The following is a 23,452-nucleotide window of genomic DNA, read 5'->3' on the forward strand; positions in this document are numbered from 1 at the left end:
TGAAATATTTGTCTGTTCTCCCCATTTTATTTGTTCGACCGTTCACTTAAACCAACATGGGCTCGGGGATATTTTATACATTGGATTATAATCTCTTCCTAGTTCGTTGTATCGCTCGAATTGTTCCAGCTTTGGCCACGGGCAGCTCTTCCAGCTGGCTCCTTTGTCGCTTTGACATACCTTACCATTTGTGCGTGTGTATGACACACGAAATTTCCCTTTGGGCACTACGAGATGCTCCAGGCTCATCCTGTATAATTTCCTGCCCAAGCCTCACAGCAGCCATTTATCAAGGAGCCCTGGTTCCTTTTACTGGACAATGGTATTAAAAACAACGATCTGGGCTCTGGGTGTCTGAATTTGTGATACGCTTGCTACAGCTTTTTTTTTTTTTTTTTTTAAACCAGAGACAGCCCTTGCTTAGTTTTGTTTTCTCCGTCTAAGTACTTTACTGCCTTCCCAAACCAGTTTCAGTATCCGTCGGCAGAGGGCGCAAAAAAAAACCAAAAAAAGCTAGTGCGGATGCATCACCGCTTACGCGTCTCCCAGTAAAGAACCACGCGAGATAAAGCGCGGAGGCGGGGCCTAGGAGGTGCGCAAGAGACCTGTCAAACCCGTACAGGGGCGGGGCGTATCTTGCGGCCTGGATCCGGAGCTGTCACGTGAGGGTCGGTGGTCAGCTGACTGGGGCGCAAGTTCCGCGGGGAGGTACCGGCCGAGAAGGAGGATGCTGCTGATTGGTGGAGCAGGAGCCAGGGGGCGGGCACTTCGGGGCGGGTCTTTGACGGCGGGGACTACGATTGGCTTATGCGAGTCACGTGGGCTATCGTAGGGCGCACCAGGAAGAGTGGGGTGTCCTACGCGGCTGTTTGCGCAAGCGTTGAAGCGGCGGCTCGCCGATTGGAGACGGTGAGTCACGGGTCCGTGTGCGCCTGCCGGTGGGGGCGTGGCCGGCAGGGGCGCACCTCGCTACCAGACCGCTGGTTGGCCGGCGCAGATCACATGGTGCCGGGCAGCAGGCGGCGCGCGCCGGTGCGACGTCAACGCCGCCCGCTAAGCTTCCCCCGACCTGACTACCGCGGCCGGGCCTCGGCTGAGTACCCCGTGGGCCCGGGTCCGGCCGTTTGCTGAGTACCGTTGCGGCCACCATGGACAACTCCGGGAAAGAAGCGGAGGCGATGGCGCTGCTGGCCGAGGCGGAGCGCAAAGTGAAGAACTCGCAGTCCTTCTTCTCGGGCCTGTTTGGGTAAGAACCGCGCCGAGGGGTCGGCGGGGACCTACGCTGAGAGGACGAAGGAGTCATGGCCCGAAGCGGCGGAGTAGAGTCGCAGGGCCCGAGCCTAGAGAACCGAGGGGATTCCGGGAGGAGGAGCCACGGTCTAAAGTGGTAGAGGGGACACCGGCCAAGGGCCAGGGGGCCCGGGCTGTGGGAGCTCGGTTTGAGGAGAGACCTCCCGAGATGGTGGGAGGGCCGTGGGCTGAGGACAGCCAAACGGGCAACACCGTCTTGAGGCTGTAAGAGGACCCAGGCTGAAGATGGGCCAAGAGGCCGGAGCGAACCTGGGCCGAGGGAACATGACCTGAGGCCTTGAAGGGGATCGGTTTGGGAGAGCAGCCGGGTCAAGAAGTCTTTTGGAGCTCTAGAGAACGTATTCGAAGGATACCTGACGGGCATAGTGGGCCCGGGACTGAGGACACCTGCCCGAGGGATTGACCTTTCTCCAAGGCGCGCAGCAGCGGATTTGCAGGAGCTCCGGGTGATGGTGAGAGGGTCGGGGCCAAGGTGATCCTGGGAGTGATGGGGCGCCCAAGTCTGCGACGTCTGAGGGCGCTTGAGAGAAAGCTGCACGAACCGGAGAAAGAACCTGGACTTGAGGTGCTGGAGAGCATTGAGGACTTCCCCGGGGGCCTGTCTTAGTCCGTGTGAGCCGCTATAACAAAATAGCCTAGAACGGGTGGCTTACGAACAGAAATTTAACTCTTAAGAGTTTTGGAGGCTAGAAGTCCAAGATCAGGATGTTGGCAGATATGATGTCCGGTGAAGGCCTGCTGCCTTGTAGACAGCCACCCCGTCACCACGTCCTCACGTTGTGGAAGGGGTGAACTAGCGCTTTGGAGTCTCTTTTTTCTAAAGGCACTTCCCCCTTTGGGAGGTGACCAAATCACCCCCAAAAGCTCCCATCTCCTCACGTCATCATCTTGGAGGTCAGGATGTCGGCACATGAAATTTGCGGGGGGACACAGTCCATAACGGGGCCGATCTTGGACGGTTCCCATTTGCCTTTTAGAAAGGACCGCGGCAGCTGGTGTGGGGGAGAAGTTGGGTCGGGGAGTGCAGGCAGTGACGGTAATGACACCAGGTGATATTTATTATTAAGTACTCGGATTCTGAGTCAGACCTGGGCCAGGCACTTCACCTGCGTCCTTGCATTGAACCCTCACAACATCCCTGGGGGGCTGGACAGATTACTTTGCCCGGTTCCCCGGTAAGTAGGAGACCTGGTCTGTTTGATCCCAAAACCATCTTGCTGCCACACTGGCTTCTCCCCGAGGCTGGTGCCCGTTTCTGGACGCTACACTTAAGAAAGATGGGGGCCAACTTAAGAGGAATTTCTAAGTTAGGGAACTCCCACCCCAGAACTCCTCCTTCCTCCCTGCCCCACATGGCAGTTTTCTCCCGCTGTTTAATGAGTGCATCCCAGACCGTTCGAGCGCCAAGAGCAGTTGAGACGGTGCTGAGAGAGGAGTGGGCAAGGCGAAGGCAGAGGCGCGGACGGAGCCTAGGAGCTGGGAGCATGGCAAGAGGTCGGCCGGGAGGACTCCTCCTGGCCAGCCCTGTCTCCTGGCCCCCCCGCCCCTCTGGAGCCAGGCTTCCGTGTGTTCCGCATTTCACAGCTGCCTTTTCTCAAGGCCCCCCCAGTGGCTTCAGGGACCGGAGAAGGGAGTGTTGGGGCTCAGCCCATCCCTCATGCGTTTCCCTCCCCTTTTAGAACCATCGGGAGTGACGGCATTCCAAATTGAGAGGTCTCTGCTCATGTCAGCGGGCCAAGTAGGATAGCCCCCACCTGGGATCTGAGACAACCTCGCATCCTTAGACGTGAGGGCCTTCTTTGTTCTTCACTGTTTCTGGGCTCCCAGACGCTAGAGGGCTTCTGTGCACCAGCAGCCCGAGAGGGAGGCAGTCGCAGCCAGTTAGTAGATCAGAGCTCCTTGTATATCTTTCTCTGGCTCTTTCCTCCCCCCCTCGACCCAGCCAGTGCACATAGACCTGGGGAGGGGAGCTGTAGGGAATGGGGGAGCAGCCCAGACTTCTACTCTGGAAGCAAAAAGATGGAGGATTCCTGAGCAAAGCACAAATTGCGGAAAAGGATCGGGGATGGGGTAGATACACTTTTTCCCTCTTCCTGCCCCAGGGCTTCAGATGGATCCAGAAACTTCCCTGCTGTGCCCTGTTGGGAACTGTACAACTTCCAAATGGTGGTTCCGTTCCCTGGGGCTTTTCCTTGGCCCTGACACCTCCTCCCTTGCCCCCCATCCCCTGCTGACCAAAATCCAAGAGAAAAACTTCTTTCCACTTGGATGCTACCATTGGTAGGAAGTTTTTGCGTCTGTGAAATGAAAACCATAGCGATACCTACCTCATAGGGTTGCGTGTGAAGCGGTGAGCCTGATCTCTGTAAGTGTTTTGAGTACTTACTATTATTAAGTATCTTATTGGAAGTTGAGCTAGAAGTGCTGGAAACGTACAGATGTCAGGGGGTTTGGTATACAAAGAGCGCATTTCTACAGATTAAATGTTGACAAATCAGTTCCCGTTTAAACCGCCTGTAAGCATCAGCCACCCCCAGGAGCCCTGCCAGCTGTCAGGATCCACAGCTGAAAACTCGGTGTCCCTTGCCCAGTCCCAGAGCACAAGTCTTTCCCAAGGGGATGCGAGGTTTCAGGGCTACCCGGCCATTGTTCGGCTGCACCCCCGGGGTTCTGCCTTTATTGGCGGAGGGGACTGCTGCTTTCGTGCAGAACTTCCAGTGCTCCTGGGTGGGACGGGACGGCTGAGAGACAAAGCCCTTTGAGAAACATTTTGTAAGAAAAGGAAACACGTTCGGTTCTGGGGCTACAGCGAAGTCATGTTGGGGCGCAGAGGGGCGTCGGTCCGAGAACCAGAGGGGGACCTGCCGGGCCACGTCGGCCCCTGCCTGTGAGCTCACAGGAAAGCAGTGGCCTGTAAATACGCACCTTCAGCAGGACGTAGGAAGGAGTGGGCGGGTCGGAGGCCCCGGGCTCTGGAAACCAGAAGGTGGTGCCCCCCCCCCCCCCCCCCCGGCTAACCTGGGGGTCGCGGGGGAGGTGAAACCCACACCGAGATTGGAGCTAGGTAAACGTTTCTAGAACGTGCTCTCCCTGGCAGCCTGATAAGCGCCCAGCCGAGCACCTGCTGTGTGGTGGCCGCTCTCCCAGGTGCCCGCGTGCTTCCAGCAGCCCCGCCAGGTCCGGAGTCTTCCCCCCAGACACAGAGGGAACCGGGGCTCTCGAGCCGGGAGTCCGCTTTTGAGTCCAGGCCTCACCCCAGCCCCCGGCTTTTCCAGCACCCCAGGTGCCAGGTGGCCGGCAGCCCTCGGACTGGATTTCTCCTCCTCCTTGTAATAGCAGCCGTTTGAGCACCTGCTCTGTTCTGGCCTCGGTGCCAGGTACTGAGCACGCGTCGTCTCTCCTCCCCGCAGAGGCTCTTCCCGGTTCGGTTTCGTTGACTCCATTTTGCAGGTCAACAGACTGAGGCTCTGGGATCGCTAGCCCAAGGTCCCACAGTTATGAAAAGTGCCTGAAACTGATTTCAGCCCGGGTCTCTCGACCCCCGGGTCCATTCTGTTTCTGCTCTCCGTCTGTTACGGGCATGTCACAAGAGTGTCCTGCGATGGTGTCAGAACCGGGCAGTTAGTGTGTGTGACACTTTATTCTTTTGTCGTTCCTGGGGCCTGTGTTGGCGGGGCTCTGCCCGCAGGAGCTCAGACACACGAGGCCCGGAGGAGGTGGTGCCCGCAGAGGGGGGGAGGCAGCGAGCGGCTCAGCTTTGCCGGTGGCATGGGAGGAGCTGCCCGGGATCCCGCAGCTCTGGCCCTGCTTTCCAGTGTTCCTTCTGCCTGCGGCGCTGACGGGGGGCCCCGTGGGGGGCTGGTTTAACGACTCCCTCCCTTGCCCAGCGGCAGCTCGGCAGCAGAGAGCAGAGTCTGCTTGGGGGTGAGGGAAATCCGCACGGCGGCGTTGGCTGTTCAGTCTGGCGGAGAAGCAAGAGCAGGCAGGGACCTCGTCCACCTTCTCTCTCTCTCTCTCTCTTTTTTTTTATGTTTATTTTTGAGAGAGCGAGAGGGGGAGGGGCAGAGAGCAGGGGACAGAGGAGCCGAAGCCAGCTCCGTGCTGACAGCGGCGAGCCCGACGTGGGGCTCGAACTCACGAACCGCGAGATCATGACCCGAGCCTCGGTTGGACGCTCAACCCGCCGACCCACCCATCTGCCCCCTCCCACCCCCCTTTATTACTTTCCAGAAGATAGAGGGAAGGAAGCCTCCCAGATCTCGTGAGTGAGTGAGAAGCAAGGCAGGACCGGATCTCCAGGACCCGAGTCCTGTTTCTGGTCCCTGCCGCCATCTGACAGCGTGAGCTTGGGCAAGCCCCTTGACCTGCCCGAGCCTCAGCTCCCTCCTCAGTGAAGCAGGAGTAAAATACCCAAAGCCTTACTGTGAGGCACTCGGTGCTGCTTCAGGCGGGGTGCTTTAGGTCATCATAGTAACGTAGAGAAGATACACAGAACGGCAGAGAAGGTCAGGGTGGGGACGGGCCTTTGGGGTCCATTCGTCCCCACTCGGGACGACGGAGGATCTGGGAAACTGAGGCGCCGACGGAGGGCCAGTGGCTGTGGCACTGCGGGGAGTGAGGAGGACCTAGAAGGGGATCCACCTGCCCTGCCTCGTGAGGCTCGGAGCAAAGCGCAGGTGGGGCGGGTGGCCCGATGCTGGGAGGCAGGAAGTGCCCAGGGGACAGAGGAAGGAGCCGGGAGGCTCTGCCCCGCGGACCCCCCCTGGCCCGCGGCCCACCGGGCCTTCTGTGCGTTGCTGGCACCGTGCTCCCCTCTCCATATGGCAGTCGCTGGAGGTTGGTGGCTGCGCCTGGGAGCCCGGAGACTGCTTCCTCTGCCTGGGGAGGGGGCAGAGAGCAGAGCCGAGTGGGTAATTATAGACAGCCCTCCACCAGGCCGGTCCAAACCAGTTCCTCTATTCCCGGCGTGGCTCGTGGCGTGGCTCGTGGCTCGGAGCCGAGCCGCCCGATGGGGAGAGCGAAGCAGAGGCAGCTTGGGGGAGGTCGGTGGGGGAGGGACAGTCAGCTGTCGCCTGTGCTGCCGCTGGGCTCTTGAGGAGAGGCCTGCCCAACTAGCTTTTCTGGATGTCCTGCAGGAGGCACGGGAGAAGGCCTGGGCTCTTGCGGCCGAGAGTTTGCCAGGCTCCCGTGAGGGATCTGAGCCCACCTGACCTCAGCGAGAGGCCCTGGAGTAAACCGCAGGTTTCCCTGCCGGGAGACAGCTTGCCAGAGCGCTGGAGCTGGGGGCTGCTTCCTCCTGGTCACTCTCTCTGCCACAGGCCTCCCTGTTGCGTTAGAACAGGGCCCAGACCTTTCTCCTGGCCTCCAGCACGGGGTCCCCTACCTGCCTGTTCGGCCTCACTTCCCACCGCTCCCTGCACCGCAGCCATCCTGGCCCACCGCTGTTCTTGACCTGGCCGAGCTTGTTCCTGTCCTGGGGCCTTTGCACGTGCTGTGTGACTGCCGTCCGGAATGCTCTTCCGTCTTTCCGTGGGTGGCTCCTTAGTCACCTTCGAGGACCGAGCTGAAATCTCACGTCCTCCCAGTGGCTTGCCCTGATGTGCCCGACCGGGGAACCCCCTCCTCCCCCAGTCCCTCTTGTGCTTGCTTACTCCTCACATCGCCTCGCTGACTTCCTGTCTACTGAGGGCCAGGTCCTTCTCCTTTGTTTACTGCTGTCATCTGCGGCGTCTGGCACGGAATAAGTGGAATGAATGGCTCGTGTTTGTTCCCCAGGTGAGTGAGCAGCTGTGCGAATGGCTCCTCCTTCAGGGCCTGCCAGTGACCCTAGGCAAGTCACTTGCCCCCTCTGAGAGCTCCATTTCCATTTCTGAACGGAGGGGATGGGACTCCAGGGGTTCCCCCTGTCATCGCAGGCCCCAAGCTACTGGGAGGAGGCAGGCCTGAGCAGACCTTAATCCCTCTGGCTTTCCCAGTCCGCGGTTAGAATGGTTGACCCAGAGCAGGCCTGGCGTGGAATCACAGAATTTCAGGCCGGCAGCTGACAGGCTTTGTGTTCTGTGTTCACTCTGTCCCGCTGAGCTGAAACAAACCAGCTGGGGCCGACTGTTCATTGTTGATCACCCGGCTCTGGGCCTCTCGGTGGGTCGGGCCATTTCTGCTTATCCAGGAGCCCGAGGTTTTATTTCAGAGCACGTCTGAATCTGGATAGAACCTAATTGTTGCCACAGAGAAGGGAAGGATGAGCCAGGGGATCCATGGGATGAGGAGACCTAGGGTTTCGGTCGGTGAACACGTCCATCCCCTTTCAGTAAGAGAATATTCCCGAGAAGGTCCCCCAGAGGATTTTGTAGCTAGGCCTCAAAGGACCCTATGCCCGGGAAGGTTCTTCGCCTCCCCAAGGCCCCGAGTGGGTTCTAAAGAAGTCACTCCAAGCAGGGGCCCCAAGCCCAAGGTGTGTTGGGCCAGCTGGGGTGAGGTTGGCCAGGGAAGACCGCGGAACCGTGCAGAGTGAGTGTGGGAGGGCAGTCCTCGGGGCGCTTCCTGTGGAGCAGCGGAGGGTAGGGGACCGGCATCGGCACAGCCCCGGCAGGCAGAGACTTTTCATCTAAAGGAGAACCTTAACCTGCTGTGATTCGGAATCCCGGGCCCTGGATTCCAGCCCTAGCTAGCCTGACCAGGGGTGTCTACCAGCTGACACAGCCTGACTCGGAACAGGTCGCCTAGGTCACCTAAAGCGATGGGTCCAGGTCAGCTTTTTCCCCTCCCGAACGCACCTGATCTTTCTGAATCACCTAGGACCATTGTTTGAAAAGCCCGATTCCAGGCCGCACCCAGCCCTGAGGGAAATCTTCAGGGGAGGGTGGCTGGGAGGCTTGGGTTTGTTTACCGTGACCAGCTCCCAGCTCCAGTGACCCGAAGGAAAGGACCTTCTGCCTTAGCGGTGCAGAATGAAGGCGTGCCCCCAGATTCCACTGGAGGCCCCCCCAACAGCCACAGCTGGGGCCGGCGAGTTTCCAGGGCCAGCGGACACGGGAGAATGATCTGTGTGGCTTTGTTGCTGAAAATACCCGTCTTCTCTTCTTCAAGGCAAAATACTGGCTGATGTCAGCGAAGAGAGAATCGGAAATCCATTTGGTAGAACTGAGCGTGTGGGATTTTTTTCTACTGCTGATGTGGGCGGTGGGAGCTTGACCTCGTGGGCTGAGCCTGGTTGCAGTATTGGAGGTGGAAGGACAGAAACGTGGTGGGGACTCAGACGAGGTTCTAATGAAGGGTCCCCCAAGTCAGGAAGAGCTTCATATGCACCGCCTGCGTGGGAGATCAGGAAGTCAGGGTGAAACTGCCCAAACAGAGCGCTCTTTTTTTCCCCCTCAATGTACTCCTTTGTATGTCTCTGGCCTCTACTGTTTTTTTTGTTTTTATTTATTTTTGAGGGAGAGAGAGAGACAGAGCATGAGGAGGGGAGGGGCAGAGAGAGAGGGAGACACAGAATCTGAAACGGGCTCCAGCCTCCGAGCTGTCAGCACAGAGCCCGACGCAGGGCTCGAACTCGTGAACCGCGAGATTATGACCTGAGCTGAAGGCGGATTCTCAATCTACTGAGCCATCCAGGTGCCCCTCAGGCCCCTACTCTTACACAATAAGTTCTTTGAAGGTGGTTTTGCCATTTTCAATAATTCTGTACTGAACATCCTTACAACTTTTCTGATTTAGTTTCTTGGGATAAATTGGCAGAGATGTAATTCATTGCTGGGCCACAGAACCAAATGTAAATCTTGGCATTTAAAAAGAGAAGTACTTTGTTTGCATTCTTCCCTGTACGTTTTAATAGATAAAGCATGCAGATGATAAAGAATTCAGACAGTACCAGTGAGGCGTGCGCGGTGATTAAACCTGTCTGCCACGCCTGGCCCCCCCCCCCCTTCTGTAGGGTTCCCGTAGACCCCACCTTCGAGAAGAATGCTGTGGCTAGTTTTTTGCGTACATCTGCTCGGTCCTGCAGTAATAATGACACACGTGTAGGGTCAAGAGGTCTACACTGAACAACCGCAGCGTGCGAGCCATGGGATTAAGGCATTGGGAAATGGCCAAGGCATCCAGAGCTGGGCTCCTCCCCGAGAATGCTTTGCAGTCTCTTGGCAGAGGTGGGGTCGGGGTAAGGATTTGTAGAGAGCCTGGGAACCCGTGGTCACCGAGCGGAAGTGGAAGAGACTGTCAGAGGCAGGGCTCACGGGGAGGTTGGAAGGCCCCCCTCCCGGAGTGAGGGTGGCCCACGCCTCCCCCGGGAGGGCCCCGGCAGCGAGCGTGTCTCTGTTCCAGGGAGTGGAGGCCACGGACGCGGTCTCCCCTGAGCCCCCAGAGGAGGCCTGGGCTGCAGCGGGCTTCCCGGGGAAGTGATGGGGGCGGGGGCGCGTCTGCACTGGCCCCGGGGCGGGATGCTTGCTTGCTCTTCAACACCAGACGGTTTGTCTCATCTTGCCCCTTCTTTCCCCAGAGGCTCATCCAAAATAGAGGAAGCCTGTGAGATCTACACCCGAGCAGCAAACATGTTCAAAATGGCCAAAAACTGGAGCGGTATGTGATCTTTGCTACAACTCCTTCGTGGTCGAGTCTCCGGTTTTCCCTCCGCTTCCAGTCCCGAAGGCCTGACCCAGGGGTTAGCCTTGCAGCGCCAACCCCCTGCCCCAACCCCGCCACCTTTCTTCGCCGTCTTTGGCCTCAGAAGCCCATCGGCCTGCCATTGGCTCCTTTTGAGCCCACTGGGTTATTTTACTTGGGTCACAAGACCTTGGAGAGAGGTCTCTAAGGCTAAGGATAGATAGACGAGCAGATCCAGATTGCTCTTTGAGGGGTTTCTGAATTCTAGGCTCGGGGGTCCATTCCAGTGGTTCAGTTAACAGTAATCGTTAACCGTTTGTGGAGCGCGCTCCTAAGCGCCAGGCGTGCATTCTGTGATCCAATGAATCGGCCCAGCAGCCCTGTGAGGGTCAGTACCGTCCGTGTTCCCGTGGCTGGAAATGGAGGCTTCGCCCAGCCCCACGCCTAACAAGTGACGGAGTGAGAATTCGGAAGGCAGAGCTCCGACTCGACTCGGGAGTGGAGCACTTAACCTGCTCCCGTGCTGGCTCTGTGACCTTTGAAGCCAGTGTGACCTAGGTCTGGGTCGCAGACTGGCCGTGTGCCCCTGGGGAAGTTACTCGACGTCTCCGAATGTGATTCCTCCTCAGTAGGACCACAGGGACGGTGGTCCCGACCCCCACGGGGCCGTCGTGTGGACTCCCGGAGACATGGTGGCCGGGAGTGCCGCGTGTGTCCTTCCTGCTAGCTGCACTGCCTTCCACCTCGGAGTGGAGGGAAAGCTCACAGAGGACTCTGGGCAGCAGATCAGCAAACTTCAGGAGCAGCGAGGAGGTGCCCCCCACGGCCCTCTCTGTGTTCTCGCTCTGACTAGGGGAGGACGCAGGTTGACGATGTCAGGTCGCTTAATGCTGGAGGAGGGCATCCGCCCGAAGAGAGGGTCCAGGTCGTGCGCCTCCGCTTGGTGGGTGGAGTGTGACCGGAGTCGTGGCCGCTCTGGCTTTGGCCATGAGGTTGTGGTCAGACTCCCGGCGAGGCTGGAGCGTGGCTGGCTCCCCCGAAGAGAGGCTGGCAGGCAGGGAGGGGCCCCTAGAGGCCAGAAAGGCGGAAAGTCTGGTTGGGAGCTGCCAGAGGGCTCCAGCTTGGAGCGTCAGCAAGACGGGGTAGAGGAAATTGAGTGAAGACAGGTTCAGGTTTGGGACCCAGGGAGGAACTTGCTGACCAGAAGGAGACGAAACCTGAAACGGGCCCCTGGAAGCAGTGGGGAGGGCCCCAGGCAGGACGGATCTCCTCGCTTTCTGAGGATGCTTTTGGTTTCCTGGAAATGGCAAGAGTTCTTCCTGAACTATCACAAAATACGTCGTGTGTAAAGCCACGTGCCAGGGATAATTTTACGCTCCCGAACTGATGGGGTGCCATCAGAGAAAGAAATGTTTGTTTGTCTTAGAGTTTATTTTGAGAAAGAGAGAAAGCTGGAATCAGGGAGGGGCAGGGAGAGAGAGGGAGAGGGAGAGAGAGAATCCCAAGCAGGTTCCGCACTGCCAGCACAGAGCCTGACCCGGGGCTCGATCCCATGAACCTGTGAGATCGTGACCTGAGCCGAAGTTGGACATCGAACCGACTGAGCCACCCAGGCACCCCAGGATATTTATTTTTCAGTCACATAGATGGTACTTTGCCCCTCAAATTTGTTCCTCCCGCCCTATTCCTCCAGCTGTTCAAATAAAAGCCTTGGGCTGTTTTTCATTTTTCTCCAATGACGCTACTCTCCTGGACAGTTTGCACTCAAGCCCTGCAAAATGATAAATCCTGCCTACTGAGAACCTGGGCTGCTTTGTCTTTCCTGCTGCTCTGAAGTTGCGGGATGGAGTCAGGCCCTCTGGTCCCCTTCCGGCTCGGGAATTCTGTGATTCGGATCCTGCTGGAGGAGGATGAAGGGAAGCATGGGGTCAGGCGGAAGCTGGCTGAGCTGAAGGTGGGGGTTGGAGCTCCCTGGTTAGCATAGCCGCACCCCCACTCTCCAGCCCTGGAGGAGGAGAGATCCCGTGGTCTCCTGCACGCCACAAGGCGGTTTAGGAGACAGACGTGTAACCAGAATGGCTTCCAACTGGTGCAACTAAGGACGGGACAGACTGGGCTTCCCGTGTGGTCACTGCTACCCTCTGCCCATGGGCACTTGTCCCCAAGTTCCTGCTGTCCCGTGGGGCCACTGCTGGGCTTAGTTGGTGATAGTTTGTATATCCTTCATAGCTCTCGGCCCTGCCTGCCTTCTCTGTGGTTTTTTAGAAATGGTGGCCCTGGAAATTTCGGCAAAGGCTGGGACCAGGGCTGTGGGATTTTAGCTGGCCTCGGCCTGGCCGTCTCTTCGCACGCCCAGGGCTCAGGGGCCTCCCTCTTCCTCCAAGTCCACCTCACGGACTTTCCGGAGCCTCGGCCCCAGGGTCAGGAGGCCCGAAGTCGAGGCCTCCACCCCAGCTCAACCCAGGCCTGTCTCCCCCCCCCCCCCCCCCCCCCGCCCCCGGGGGCCCCTCTGCATTCTCGGGAGAGCCGCCTCCCCAGGGCAGTGTCTGAGCGGTGTCTGGTAAGTGGAGCCCCGCTAAGGCTGAGCTCACTCTTCTGTTCCAGCTGCCGGAAACGCTTTCTGCCAGGCCGCCCAGCTGCACCTGCAGCTCCAGAGCAAACACGACGCGGCCACCTGCTTCGTGGACGCCGGCAACGCGTTCAAGAAAGCTGACCCCCAAGGTGAGCCTCTGTGCGACGCTGGGCCCGGCCGCCCGCGCACCAGCCGAGCGCTCCCCGGAGAAGCCCTCCGGTGTCCGCGAGGCTCCGGTTTTTTCCAGGGGCCAACACACGCCGGAGGCTGGCAGGAGGCTGGCAGGCAGACGCTTGGGCTTGAACCTCAGAATTGGCTCCCTTCCGGTTGGCATTTGCATCCCGCTCCAAGCCTCCGCCTCCCCCTGCTGCTCGGTGTGCGCAGCCGATCGCTTCCCTCCCGAAGCCGGGAGCATTTGGGAGTGGGAGTTACATTGCAGACCCGCCGCATGCCAAGGAGAGAGGAAAATCTGTTCTGTTGTCAGAATTAACATGCAGAAGGGGGTGGGAGGGGTTCTAAGACCGGCCAGGTAGGAGTTGATGCCGAAAAAGGAGCGGAAATTATCCCGACCTGGCTTCCCAACACGCTGGGGTGGGGGGGATCAGAACGGAGCCCGAGTTGCGGTTGCCAGAGAACAAGTTACTTAAAATGCAGGAGTGTTTGGGGATAGGAGCCCGGTTTGGGACTGACTCATGGTGAGAAGACCGTTTGTCCCACAGCCCAGCGGGGACCAGGCTCTGGGGTTTTGTGGAGCTGGAATCTCAGTTCATTTGTTTCATCCCGGTGCCAGACACAGGTGGCTAACTTTTTCATTTTAGCAAGCGTGAAGACGTTTTCTTCAAGTGACCCCTCGTTGTCGCTGTGCTCTCAGAAGAGAATAGGGAACATGTGAATGTTTCCAGGAAAAGGAAAGAAAGGAAGGGAGATGCCGCACCTTGGAGTAAAGACCTGTCCTTCCCAAGAGAGTCAGAGAGGTGTTTGCACGGATCGGTGAGCGCGGGCCACACCCGAGCGCTGGGGAATTGTCGGCGGATCCGTTACCCGTACCCGGGGATATTTAGTTCCCAGTCGGGGATTTGATCAGTGTAGACCAAGTGGCTTTTCTGTGTCCCCAGGCTTGACCGGTCACTGCTCCGTAGCTGGGTATGTCACAGGTGTTGGCCTGAGGGGTCATGTGGTGGGCTGAGGCCTGGCCAGAACCGGAGCAGAGGCCTTGTGATGGGGTGGGCCACCGCAGGCTGCGTGGACAGCGTGACGACGACCCAGGGACGTCTGTGTCCGTTCCCCGCCCGCATCCCCCGGGGAACTCCCCACCTCAGCCTTCCCTCTGCCCCCGGGGAAACCGGTCTACCTGGAGAAGCTGCCTTAGCTTCTGGGCCTTCACCTGCTGCCCCTGGGTGACTGGAAGGACTCGTTTCTTGGGCAGGAGTTGAGCGCCAGGCTCTGTGACACGTGCACAGCGCTATTTGTTCTTTAAACAAACCTCGGCCCTTCCCTTGGACGGGCCCCCACCCGACGCCGCGTCCTTCGTCACCTGGCTTTCGATCTGAGCTTTTTCAGCTGAGGCTCAGCACGGCAGGGGGTGCGTTGGGTGCTGGGTTCTGGGCCGGGGGCTGTGGCCCCCATGCCTGGCCTTAGTAAGTGCAGAGGGTGGCCGAGGCGTCCCTGCCCCAGTGGGAAAGCAGCCGACGTGGCCGCCGTGGAGCCCAGAGGCCACTTTGGTTTCTCCAGGGATCAGCAGACATGGTTTGCTGCCCTGGGAGCTGAGACGGGAGGGGGTGGATTTGGGGTGGGAAGGACCTTTCAGAGAACGAGAGGGGCAGCGGTGAGGAGGGGACCCTGATTCGGGCAGAGCCAGGACTGAGTTCCTCGGCTGGAGTGCCAGGTTCTTGGTGCTAATCAGGGAGGGGCGTTGGGGCCGAGTCCCAGCACCGCTGCCTCGCTGTCGTCCGCCCCCGCAGTGGCTCACAGAGTGCGTGGCTGAGTGTGGTCTCCCTAGCGTGAACGGAGCCTGTGCCTCTGTGGCCTTGGGCAGTCACTTAATCCTCTGGGCGTCTGTTTCCTGGTGTGGTGAAGCAGAGACCGAGTGTGAAAGAACGCGCGGACCTGCCCAGTGCGGCACCCGGTGTGTGATAAGTATCTAGGAAGGGGTGGCCCTGGGCTCCCATCGGACAGAGGCCTGGCCTCCCCCAGCCTCCTCCTCTTGGCCCTGTGCCTTGGGAAACAGAGCTGGAGGGCCCACTCGGAACCCTGCCAGGTTTCCCCGAGCAGGTGGCCAGCTCCCCGGGGCCTTGCTGGCCACCGCGCCTGCCTCGAAGGCCTGTGTCCTGTGTCAGCACCTCCTACGGGAGTCCCGGAGGGCCCTCCCCCGGAGAGGCGGCTGAGGCCACTCAGGAGGCCTGCCAGAGCCAGCCGGGGTGGAAGGAAAGGACTCGGTGCCTGTCACCGCCCTCTCCCTCTGCGAGTCTGCCCAGAGTGCGGGCCGGGGGCAGCCTGCCCACCCCCTTGGTGGCTGGGGGTGCGGGGGAGTGATGCCCATAGCGGTCAGCGGCTCCCCGATTTCCTATAGCCACCTGATAGCCAGGCCCGCGGGTGCCTACTGCGTGGTTAGACGTGGTAGCGTCTCTTTTTAACCCTTTCCACTTCCCCGTGGGATTCTGCGGTCTGCCCCCGTTTCACCGGGACGGGCTGAGTCCCAGGCCTGATACGGGCAAGTGCAGCCGGACGGCGGGGCCGCTGGAGCACAGGAGGTGGGCCCGGGGCCCCGGGCCGCATGACTCCCAGTATGCCTCAGCCAGGCCTTCCCCTCTGGGCCACGGCACCCGCCACCCCCATCCCGGGCTGGCTCCCGTCCAGGGGTGCGCCGGCCGCTCATCGGTGGGGTCCTGGTGACTGGAGATAAGCTGGTTGTATCTAGGTTGTCGGTGTCCTGCCTGCCGGCGCTCTCCCCGGGGCGTCGGCGGGCAGCCCGCTGCTTTCAGGGACAGCTGTTCCTGAGCCGGGAGCAGGCGTGAAGGGGACTTAACCCCGTGAGTCCGTGTTGCCGCCTGGGGGGTGAGCCTTCTGCCCCCGCTGCCACTGCAGGGACCGAGCCTTGGCGACAGCACTCGGGCCTGGTGCCAGCAGGCCCGTGGGGACAGCTGGGGGCCTCCGGTCCCCCTCCTGGGCTGCTCGTCTCTCACCGGGAGCAACCTTTGCCCCCTGGGCCAGGTGCCAGGCTGGGCTCCCTGGGGTTCCAGAAGGGGGAGCCACCGGCACCCCCTGGGCTGGAGGATGAAGCAGGGGTGGGAGGTGCGGAGCCGGCTCCTTGTCGGCCTTATTTTCATCATTGTGTCGCGGCCCGGTGCTGGCTCGTCAGATCCAGAAACGCTCACCTGCGTTAAAGTGAGACTGTTTCTCCCTTTCCCTCTGCGTTCTCTCCCTTTTCTCTTCTCCTGCTTCCTTTTTGCTTCCTTTTCTTCTTCTCTCGCGCCTTGAGCTTTCAGCTGCTTCCCATCCTTGACCAGAATGGTTCTCTGAATCCTTCCGGCGCCCCCAGAGGCCTTTCAGAATTGGATCAAACCTGCAGACACCCCTTCCCCCAGAGTAGGGCTGACACACACCCACTTTTTGCCTGTAAACTTAGGGGGCGGGGAGCTTGTGGACTCCCTGAAGGCCCAGCCCCAGTCTGAGGCTAAGAGCCTCTGCTCACCTGTCTCCCTGGGTCATGAGACCTTTGGGGCCCTGAGAGCAGGCCAGGCTTGGCTCCTCTGTGGCTCCTCTGTGGCCCCTCAGCCCAGCGGGCCCGGCTCACCGTGGGGGACCTTGGGGGTGGACCAGGAGCCTTGTGGGTATCCTGGATGGCAGGGGGACCTTCCAGGCCCACCCCAGCACGGAGCCCACATCCCGTGTCTGTCCGGGCTCTCTTCCTTCCCCCCGCACCTCCCCCGGCACCCTTTTTTCTGAGATGCATTAAAAGAGATCCAGCCCGAGAGCTCATCTCTGTCTGCTAGAAAGTGCCTCCCACTCATGCCGCTCTCTCTCCTCCAAATAACGTGTCAAAAGAGAGAGAAAAAAAAAAGCAATAGCCGAATTTAAGGTCTTGGAACAGGTGGTGCAACAAAGGTAGCCGAATTCTGTCTCTCACGGGCCACCCTGGTGTTTGCTTCGTTGGGGACACCTGTGGTGTGGGGAGCTGGCACGCGGCGGGTGAAGGCGGGCGGGGAGAACAGAGGGCTGTGCTGAATGCTGAGAAAATGATGGGGATTCCAGCCAGAGGGGCCTCGGGGTCCCGGTGTCCAGCCCCCTCCTGCCAGAGATGGGGGCCAGGCAGGTGCAGGGGACCGTGGCAGACTCGGGGTCCCGCAGTGACGGGGTACCAGAGTCCGGGTGGAACCTGGGCGTCCCTCGGGTGTCGGGCTTGGCCGTCCCTGGCCAGGACCCCTTGTCCTGGAGGGCAGGGCCTCGGCGGGCCTGGCTCAAAACACCCATGGGAGTCTGGCTGTCAGCCTGACCGTGTCCGGTCCCTGGGGCTGCTGGGAAGGTGGTGGCAGTGTGGCAGCCTGAGGGAGAGGGCAGCCCTCAGCAGGTAGCAGTCCGCGGCACGGCACGTTGGTCTAAGAGCGTTACTTGGGGCTCAGGTGTCCCTTCACCTCCCCTCCCGCCACGGCCATGGCCACGAGGGCACAGCGGAGCACCTGCCCTGCTTTCTCCTCTTCCTCCTCCTCCTTCTGGCTTCTGCTGAAATAACTTCTCTTTCTCATTTCTCCCTGCTTCCCTTTTTCTCTCCGCAGAGGCCATTAACTGTTTGATGAGAGCGATCGAGATCTACACGGACATGGTAAGGGCCACTGCCTGTCTCGTCCCTCCGGCTCTACCACCTTGCTCCAGCCTGCCCTCCCTGGTGCCAGCTTTAGGAGCGGGGGGGGGGGGGGGTCACCTGCGCCGGCCTGGCTCCCGACAGCTCCCGCCACAGCACAGGGGAAGTTACGTTCGTAGAAGTTACGGCTATCGGGGGCCTTTCCCCTTGCTGGTCCTTCCCCTCCTGCACCCCATTTGATTAGCAGGCCAGAGGGGAGGTGGGGCCCAGAGCTGGCTCAGCCCCCGCCCTGTCCCCGGGGAGCATCCCCACGACAGATGAGGCCCAGAGGCAGCTCCACCAGGGAGCCAGGACCAGAGACCAAAACCGGGCTCCGGCTCCCATCCGCTCTGCGTTTTGCCACTCCACACTCTGCCTCTGTCTCGCCAGACCCCTTCCCCAGGCCGGAACCGGGTCGTGCCTCCTATCAGGTCCAGTACCATAGTTGTAGTTAGAGCAGTGACAGCGGCTGCCAGGTTCCCTCCGCTGAGTGGGTCAGTCCTCCCCTGCAACGGCCCTGTGAGGTGGAAAGTGTTACCCCATTTGACGGGGATGGGGGGCCCAGACAAGCAACGTGACTTGCCCAGGGACACGTGCCTGCGAACAGCAGTTGCTGAGACCCGAAACTAGGCCTCGCCGAGCCCGGGGCTTTGTCCTTTCCCGATGTCCCTTGGCAAGCGGGTGTCCGTAGACCAGCCCCGTGTGCCAAACGGCCGGCCAGGAGCCCAGTTCTGCGGTCCCCTCTGCCCCCCCCCAGGTAGAAGCTGGTAGCCTGTGCTTAGCTCCTCTGGAAGCTAGGGCCGTCCCTGGGGAGAGCCGTGCATGTCTGCGGGGGAAGCTGGGGGTTGTTGGCCTGTGAGGGGGCCGTCTCCACGGCCACACCGGGGGAATGGAGGCCAAGAAATTCCCATGCGGTGTGGATGCTCGGACCCACTTTCTCCGGGGCTTTTACTGGGTGACCGTGGGCTGGTCGTTCCCCTAATCTGGGCCCCCTGTCCAGCGCTTCCTCAGGCCGAGGCCTCTGCCAGGTACCTGTGCACCCACATTATCTCTGGCGTTGCCCCGCCCACCTGTGCCCCTGTGGACGGGATGGACACGGAGGCTGCGTGTGGGGGGCTTGCCCAGGGTCACCACATCAGGCCAGCGCAGAGACCAGGCCTCTCCCTGGAGCCTCCTGTTTAGGGCCCCTCGGTGCCTTCTCATGCACACCTCACCGGTGGCTGAGGAGCAGGAAATCCCCGGCTCCGGGGGCCTGGAGGGGCGAGGAAGGGCTGGGCTGGGGTGCTGGGGACGTCCCTCGTCACAGATGGCCCCTGCCCACATCCCACCCAGGGCCGATTCACGATCGCGGCCAAGCACCACATCTCCATCGCTGAGATCTACGAGACGGAGCTGGTGGACATCGAGAAGGTGAGGGGGAGTCGGGAGGCCCTGCCTGGCTGCCGGGGGAGCGCTGCGGCGGCTGGGGCCCCTTGGGCCGGGGCTCGCGTCCACTGGGGGAGGCGTCTGGTGCCCGGGTGCCCGGAAGGGGGCATGGGGCGTTGGCCAAGCATGGGTCAGGGGCTCCTGCTGTGCCCCAGGCAGGGCCGGGCCCCTGGCAGACAAAGGTTGCATCGCTTCCCCGTGTCTCCTCAGGCCATCGCCCACTATGAGCAGTCTGCAGACTACTACAAAGGGGAGGAGTCCAACAGGTACCGGGCAGCGGGCTCCCCCCGCCCCTCCCCCCACCCTCCCCAGCCCCCTGGAAGCTCGCCCCCCCCAACACTGCCACCGCCACCGACTTCTGCCTCTGTCCCCGCCCCACACAGCTCAGCCAACAAGTGCCTGCTGAAGGTGGCTGGTTATGCGGCTCAGCTGGAGCAGTATCAGAAGGCCATTGACATCTATGAGCAGGTGGGGACAGGTGTGGCCTGTCGTCCCTGCACGGTGCTCCCTGTGCTCCCTCCGTTACCTCTCCGTCCTCCCTGGCAAAACCTCTCCACCCACCACTCCCCGTGGTGTCGCCGCCCTCTCCTCTGTGCCCTCTTCCCTGTGCGCGTCTCACGGATAGCTTCCTGGGAGGCCCAGGGAACGGGAAGAATCGCGGAGGCCTGGGGTGGCTGGAGGTGGCTGAGCAGCCCCCAGGAGGCATGGTGGGGGGGACGGGAAGGGAGCGACCCACGGGTGTGCAGGTTCCCCTGGGCTGGGAGGGGTGGGCGGGGCGGGCGAGGCTGTCCCGGTAGGTTCAGCGCGCAGCCAAGAGAAAGGCAGGCAGCTGGCCTTGGAGGAGAGGGGGGCGGGCGCCGGCTCTCACGTTCCCGCCTCCTGCCGCCCTCTGCCCACCAGTGTGTCTGCCTCCCTCGGGCCTGACAGTGGGGCCGCCGCCTCCCTGTCATCTCGTCATCTCAGCTGCCTCGGCGGTGGGGGGGGGGGGGGGGGGGGGGCACGGACACCTGGCTTCGGCCCTGTGGCAGCCCACCCCCCTGTCACACGCTGCTCTGTGGCCACCCGCACACCGTTGGCTGACTTCTCTGGGCTGGTCCTCAGCCTCCCTGCCCTTGGTGTCTCGGGTTAACCGGGCTTCAGCCTGGACACAGACGCACTGACCCACCCCCACCCCCACCCCGGCTGCCAGCCCCGAGCTTATGGTGCCACCTGCACATGCGCACAGGTGGGAACCAATGCCATGGACAGCCCCCTCCTCAAGTACAGCGCCAAGGACTACTTCTTCAAGGCGGCCCTCTGTCACTTCTGCATCGACATGCTCAATGCCAAGGTGAGCACGGCCCCGTGGGCCCACCCGGGGCCTCCCCCTCCTCCCAGTGGCCACCCTGGAGCCCTGGGTCTGTCATTAGGCCAAGGCCCCTCTTGGCAAGGGGTGAGCCCCTCCCTCACGTCTGGTGCCTGCAGTCAGCTGTGGGCAGGACAGGATGGCACGCCTCGTTCTCACTGGCGTGTTTCTGTTCCTGTTGTCACGCGCCCGGTCTCCGTAGCTTTTGAGTTTGCCCGGCTCCTGGCTCACTTGGTGCCAGGCTTTTTTTCCGTGAGAGCATGTTTTGGGTCCTTACCGCGTCCCTTGAGGTCGGCACCACTGTCACCCCGTTCTACAGCTGAGGATGCTGAGGCCGGAGCCCCTTATTCAAGGCCACAGGGCTGGATTCCAGATCTTTGACTCCCAGAGTCATGATTTATACGGTAGCACGCGTGCCCACACCACCCATTTTCAGGGCTTCTCGGCAAGAGCGGAGCCAGTGCTGGCTGAGGGGGCAGGGAACGGCCTAGCCGGAGGAGGAGCTGGAGTCCTCGGGTTCCGGGTTCGGCATTTCCTGGGGTCTCCGGCCACCCCGCCCTCAGCCTCGGGGTGTGTCTGAGCACGGCCGCCAGCCCCCGCTCCCGCTGTGGGCGAGAGCTCAGGCTTTGCTGTCGGGCCGGTCCACGTCCCCGCCCCCACGTCCCCTGTGCCCCAAGCAGGTCATTGCGTTTCCCCGCTTTCAAAATGGGGGTCCCCATCACGTGGCCCTCCCCGGGGCCTGATGGTGGTTAACTGAGAAGTGCCCAGCACCAGCCCTGGCACGTAGGAGGTACTCCTGCGAGGCGGTTGGTGTTTGCCCCCTGCCCTGGGCACCAGCCTGGGAAACCCTTCCCGCTTCCTCCCCACAAGCTGTCACTGCAGCCACGCTTGGCCCAGCACAGCCCCACGGAGGTGCCGCCAGGCACAGAGCCAGGTGACGCTGGGGGAGGGGCACAGAGAAGGACTCAGGGGCCAGGTGTCTCCAGGTCCCCTTGGCTGCCAGGCCGGTGGCTCCGATGGCCCCTCTTCATGAGCTCGTCCCCTCTTTCCACCCTTGTGACGTTTAGCTCGCCGTCCAGAAGTATGAGGAGCTGTTCCCTGCGTTCTCTGGCTCCCGGGAGTGCACGCTAATGAAAGTGAGTGCTGGGTGGGCTGGGGGCAGCGGGGGAGGGCAGCCGCGGGCTCCAGTCACCGTAACTGCCGAGACCTGCGCGGTGGTTCTTGAGGGTCTTCCGTCTTTGTTTTGTTTTTCCTCCTGTGCCGTGTGGGCCTCCGTTTTCTAGCTGGGAAAAGTAAGGCTCGGGTGGCGACGGAGACGGCAGAGCTGGGAGGCCGCGTGATCTCACGCACGCACGCACACGCCTGCATGCACAGGGCAGGACTGGAAACTACCCCTTCCTCCCGGCACGGGAGCCCCCTGACCTGCTCCGCCGGGTCAGGCGTGGATCTAACGGGTGGATCCAGTCCAGGTCAGGCGCACGGCCGGCCTTGGCCCCTGACCCGTCTGCCTGCCATTTTCTTGCAGAAATTGTTAGACGCCCACGAGGAGCAGAACATTGACAGCTACACCGAAGCGGTGAGTGGCCGTGGCGGGGCCCGCCCTCCTCAGACACACTCTCCTGGGAATCCCACCCACCCTTTCTCTGGCCCCGGCCCTGTCCCCGGCCCCGGCTGTGAATTCCTTTGTCCAGTCACCCCAGAATTCTCCCAAGGAGCCCCAGAGGTACAGGGAGGTGTTCTCCCCACATTAGAGATGATGGCAGTGAGGTGCGGGGACTCGTCCTCGGCCCCTTGGGGGCAGAGCTGGGATGCAGACCCGTGTGTGTCTGCCCCTGAAGGCCAAGGTCTTTGCGGCACCCGGTGCCCCAGGTGAGCAGCTGGGAGGAGCAGGGAGGGAGGGGGACACATCGTGGAAGGGCTCCCTCTTCCAGCACCAACCTCCGTGACAGAACCACCCCACGGAGGTGTTTCTTCCTTTCCACACTCTGTTCTGAACATTCTGGAACTCTGTTGGGCCCAGGTCAGGTCCTGTTCCAGTCGTCTGGGCTGCATCTGTCAATCACGTTTCCTGGGGGCCCTTCAGGAATCCTACACCGCTACCGATGACAGAGACCAGAGTCCCTCCGGTCCATCCTGCCCCGGGCGGTGGGTGGGACACGAGGAGGATCAGCCACAGAGAAGGGAGAAGCAGGGCCATGGCAGGGCGACAGGCCCCCATCCCCGTGGCGTCCGGAACAGGGTGCCCTCACGCGGCCAGGCCTGCTTCCCACCCAGAAAACAAGGAAGCTGGACCGTTCTATGCCGCAGAAATCCTTTCTTTTCCCCAAGGCCGCCTTAGAGGGAGCCCCCCTCCCCTCGCTCCTCCTCAGGGAGGCTGGCCGGGAAACACCCAGAGAACCTGGGACTGGGGACAAGGAGGGCGTCAGGGCCGGCTGTGGGACCGGCGCCCTCTGCCACCTCCCCCGCTGTGTCGCACGCAGGTGAAGGAGTATGACTCCATCTCCCGGCTGGACCAGTGGCTCACCACCATGCTGCTTCGCATCAAGAAGACGATCCAGGGTGACGAGGAAGACCTGCGCTAAGCGTCCCCAGCCCCCTGGCACCCGTCCTCCTGCCCCGTCTTCTCTACCCCCGCGCCCCTCCAGCGCGTGAGCCCAGAGACGTGGGGCCGAGACCTTGGCTGCGAGACCTCCCCTCCCTTCCCGCAGAGGAGTCTCCCCAAGCCGCGGTGCGGGCTCAGCACTGCCGCGGGGCCCCCGGGGCTGGGCCTGCCGGCCGGACAGTCCCCCTCTGTTCTCGCTACACCCCCTCGCCTCCTGCCCGTTTATTTAATCCCCCCCCCCAGAGGTGCCCTTCTCTACCCCAAACACAGAATCTCTGACACAGACCTGTTTGCTGTGGGTGCCGCCAGGGGTGGGGGGTCAGCGTCTGGTCCCCCGCCTCCTGACCGGCTGAGTCGCGAGACTGGCTTCGGTCTCTCCCACCTGTCCTCCAGCCGAGCCCTGAGCACACGTAGCCGCTGAGATTTGCTCTCCCCGTGGGGGCGGGCTCCTTCCCCTCCGGTGCCGGGAACCCCCACGGCGTCCCGCAGCCCTGACCTCTCAGGATAGACCGCAGGCCCTGGAGCTCAGAGGGCCGTCCCCGCGCCCGCCCTGACATCTGCTCCTTCCCTAGTGCTTCGAGGTTTTGGGGTCGGAAGCTGCAGCTGGCCTGAGAAAGAAAAATAAAAAAGAACACTTCGCATGAGTCTCTCTTCCTCCTCACCTCTGCTGCCCCGTTGTGTCTCCGGGGCTGGTGTCCTGTCTCCCTTCCCGCCTGGTCCCCACCCTGGGCTCTGGGCACACTCTGTGGGGAAGAAGAG

The 23,452-nt window shown here is 61.4% G+C and overlaps 1 protein-coding gene and 1 long non-coding RNA gene across 3 annotated transcripts; one reads left to right on the forward strand and one right to left on the reverse strand.

Annotated features, from left to right (window-relative positions):
- The first annotated feature begins 1,000 nt into the window (after window positions 1–1,000).
- NAPA (NSF attachment protein alpha) lies at window positions 1,001–23,337 on the forward strand. 2 transcript variants are annotated; one of them, XM_003997614.5, is made up of 11 exons: window positions 1,001–1,246; window positions 9,809–9,888; window positions 12,517–12,633; window positions 17,257–17,303; window positions 18,654–18,731; window positions 18,957–19,012; window positions 19,130–19,214; window positions 19,972–20,076; window positions 21,159–21,227; window positions 21,617–21,667; window positions 22,572–23,337. In XM_003997614.5, exons 1-11 carry the CDS (start codon window positions 1,149–1,151, stop codon window positions 22,671–22,673), a joined length of 888 nt encoding a protein of 295 aa, XP_003997663.1. In that variant the 5' UTR covers window positions 1,001–1,148; the 3' UTR covers window positions 22,674–23,337. The 2 variants fall into 2 exon arrangements, with proteins under 2 accessions (XP_003997663.1, XP_006941135.1); XM_006941073.5 differs by lacking the exon at window positions 1,001–1,246 and adding an exon at window positions 6,456–7,086.
- Window positions 20,459–22,572, reverse strand: LOC123382242. Its single transcript, XR_006590315.1, has 2 exons — window positions 22,030–22,572; window positions 20,459–21,374 (listed from the first exon to the last, which is right to left on the reverse strand). It is a non-coding gene; the product is annotated as an uncharacterized LOC123382242 (long non-coding RNA).
- Window positions 23,338–23,452: the final 115 nt, after the last annotated feature.

Source organism: Felis catus, chromosome E2 (genome assembly GCF_018350175.1).
Source record: "Felis catus isolate Fca126 chromosome E2, F.catus_Fca126_mat1.0, whole genome shotgun sequence".
In the NCBI taxonomy this organism is placed as follows: Eukaryota; Metazoa; Chordata; class Mammalia; order Carnivora; family Felidae; genus Felis; species Felis catus.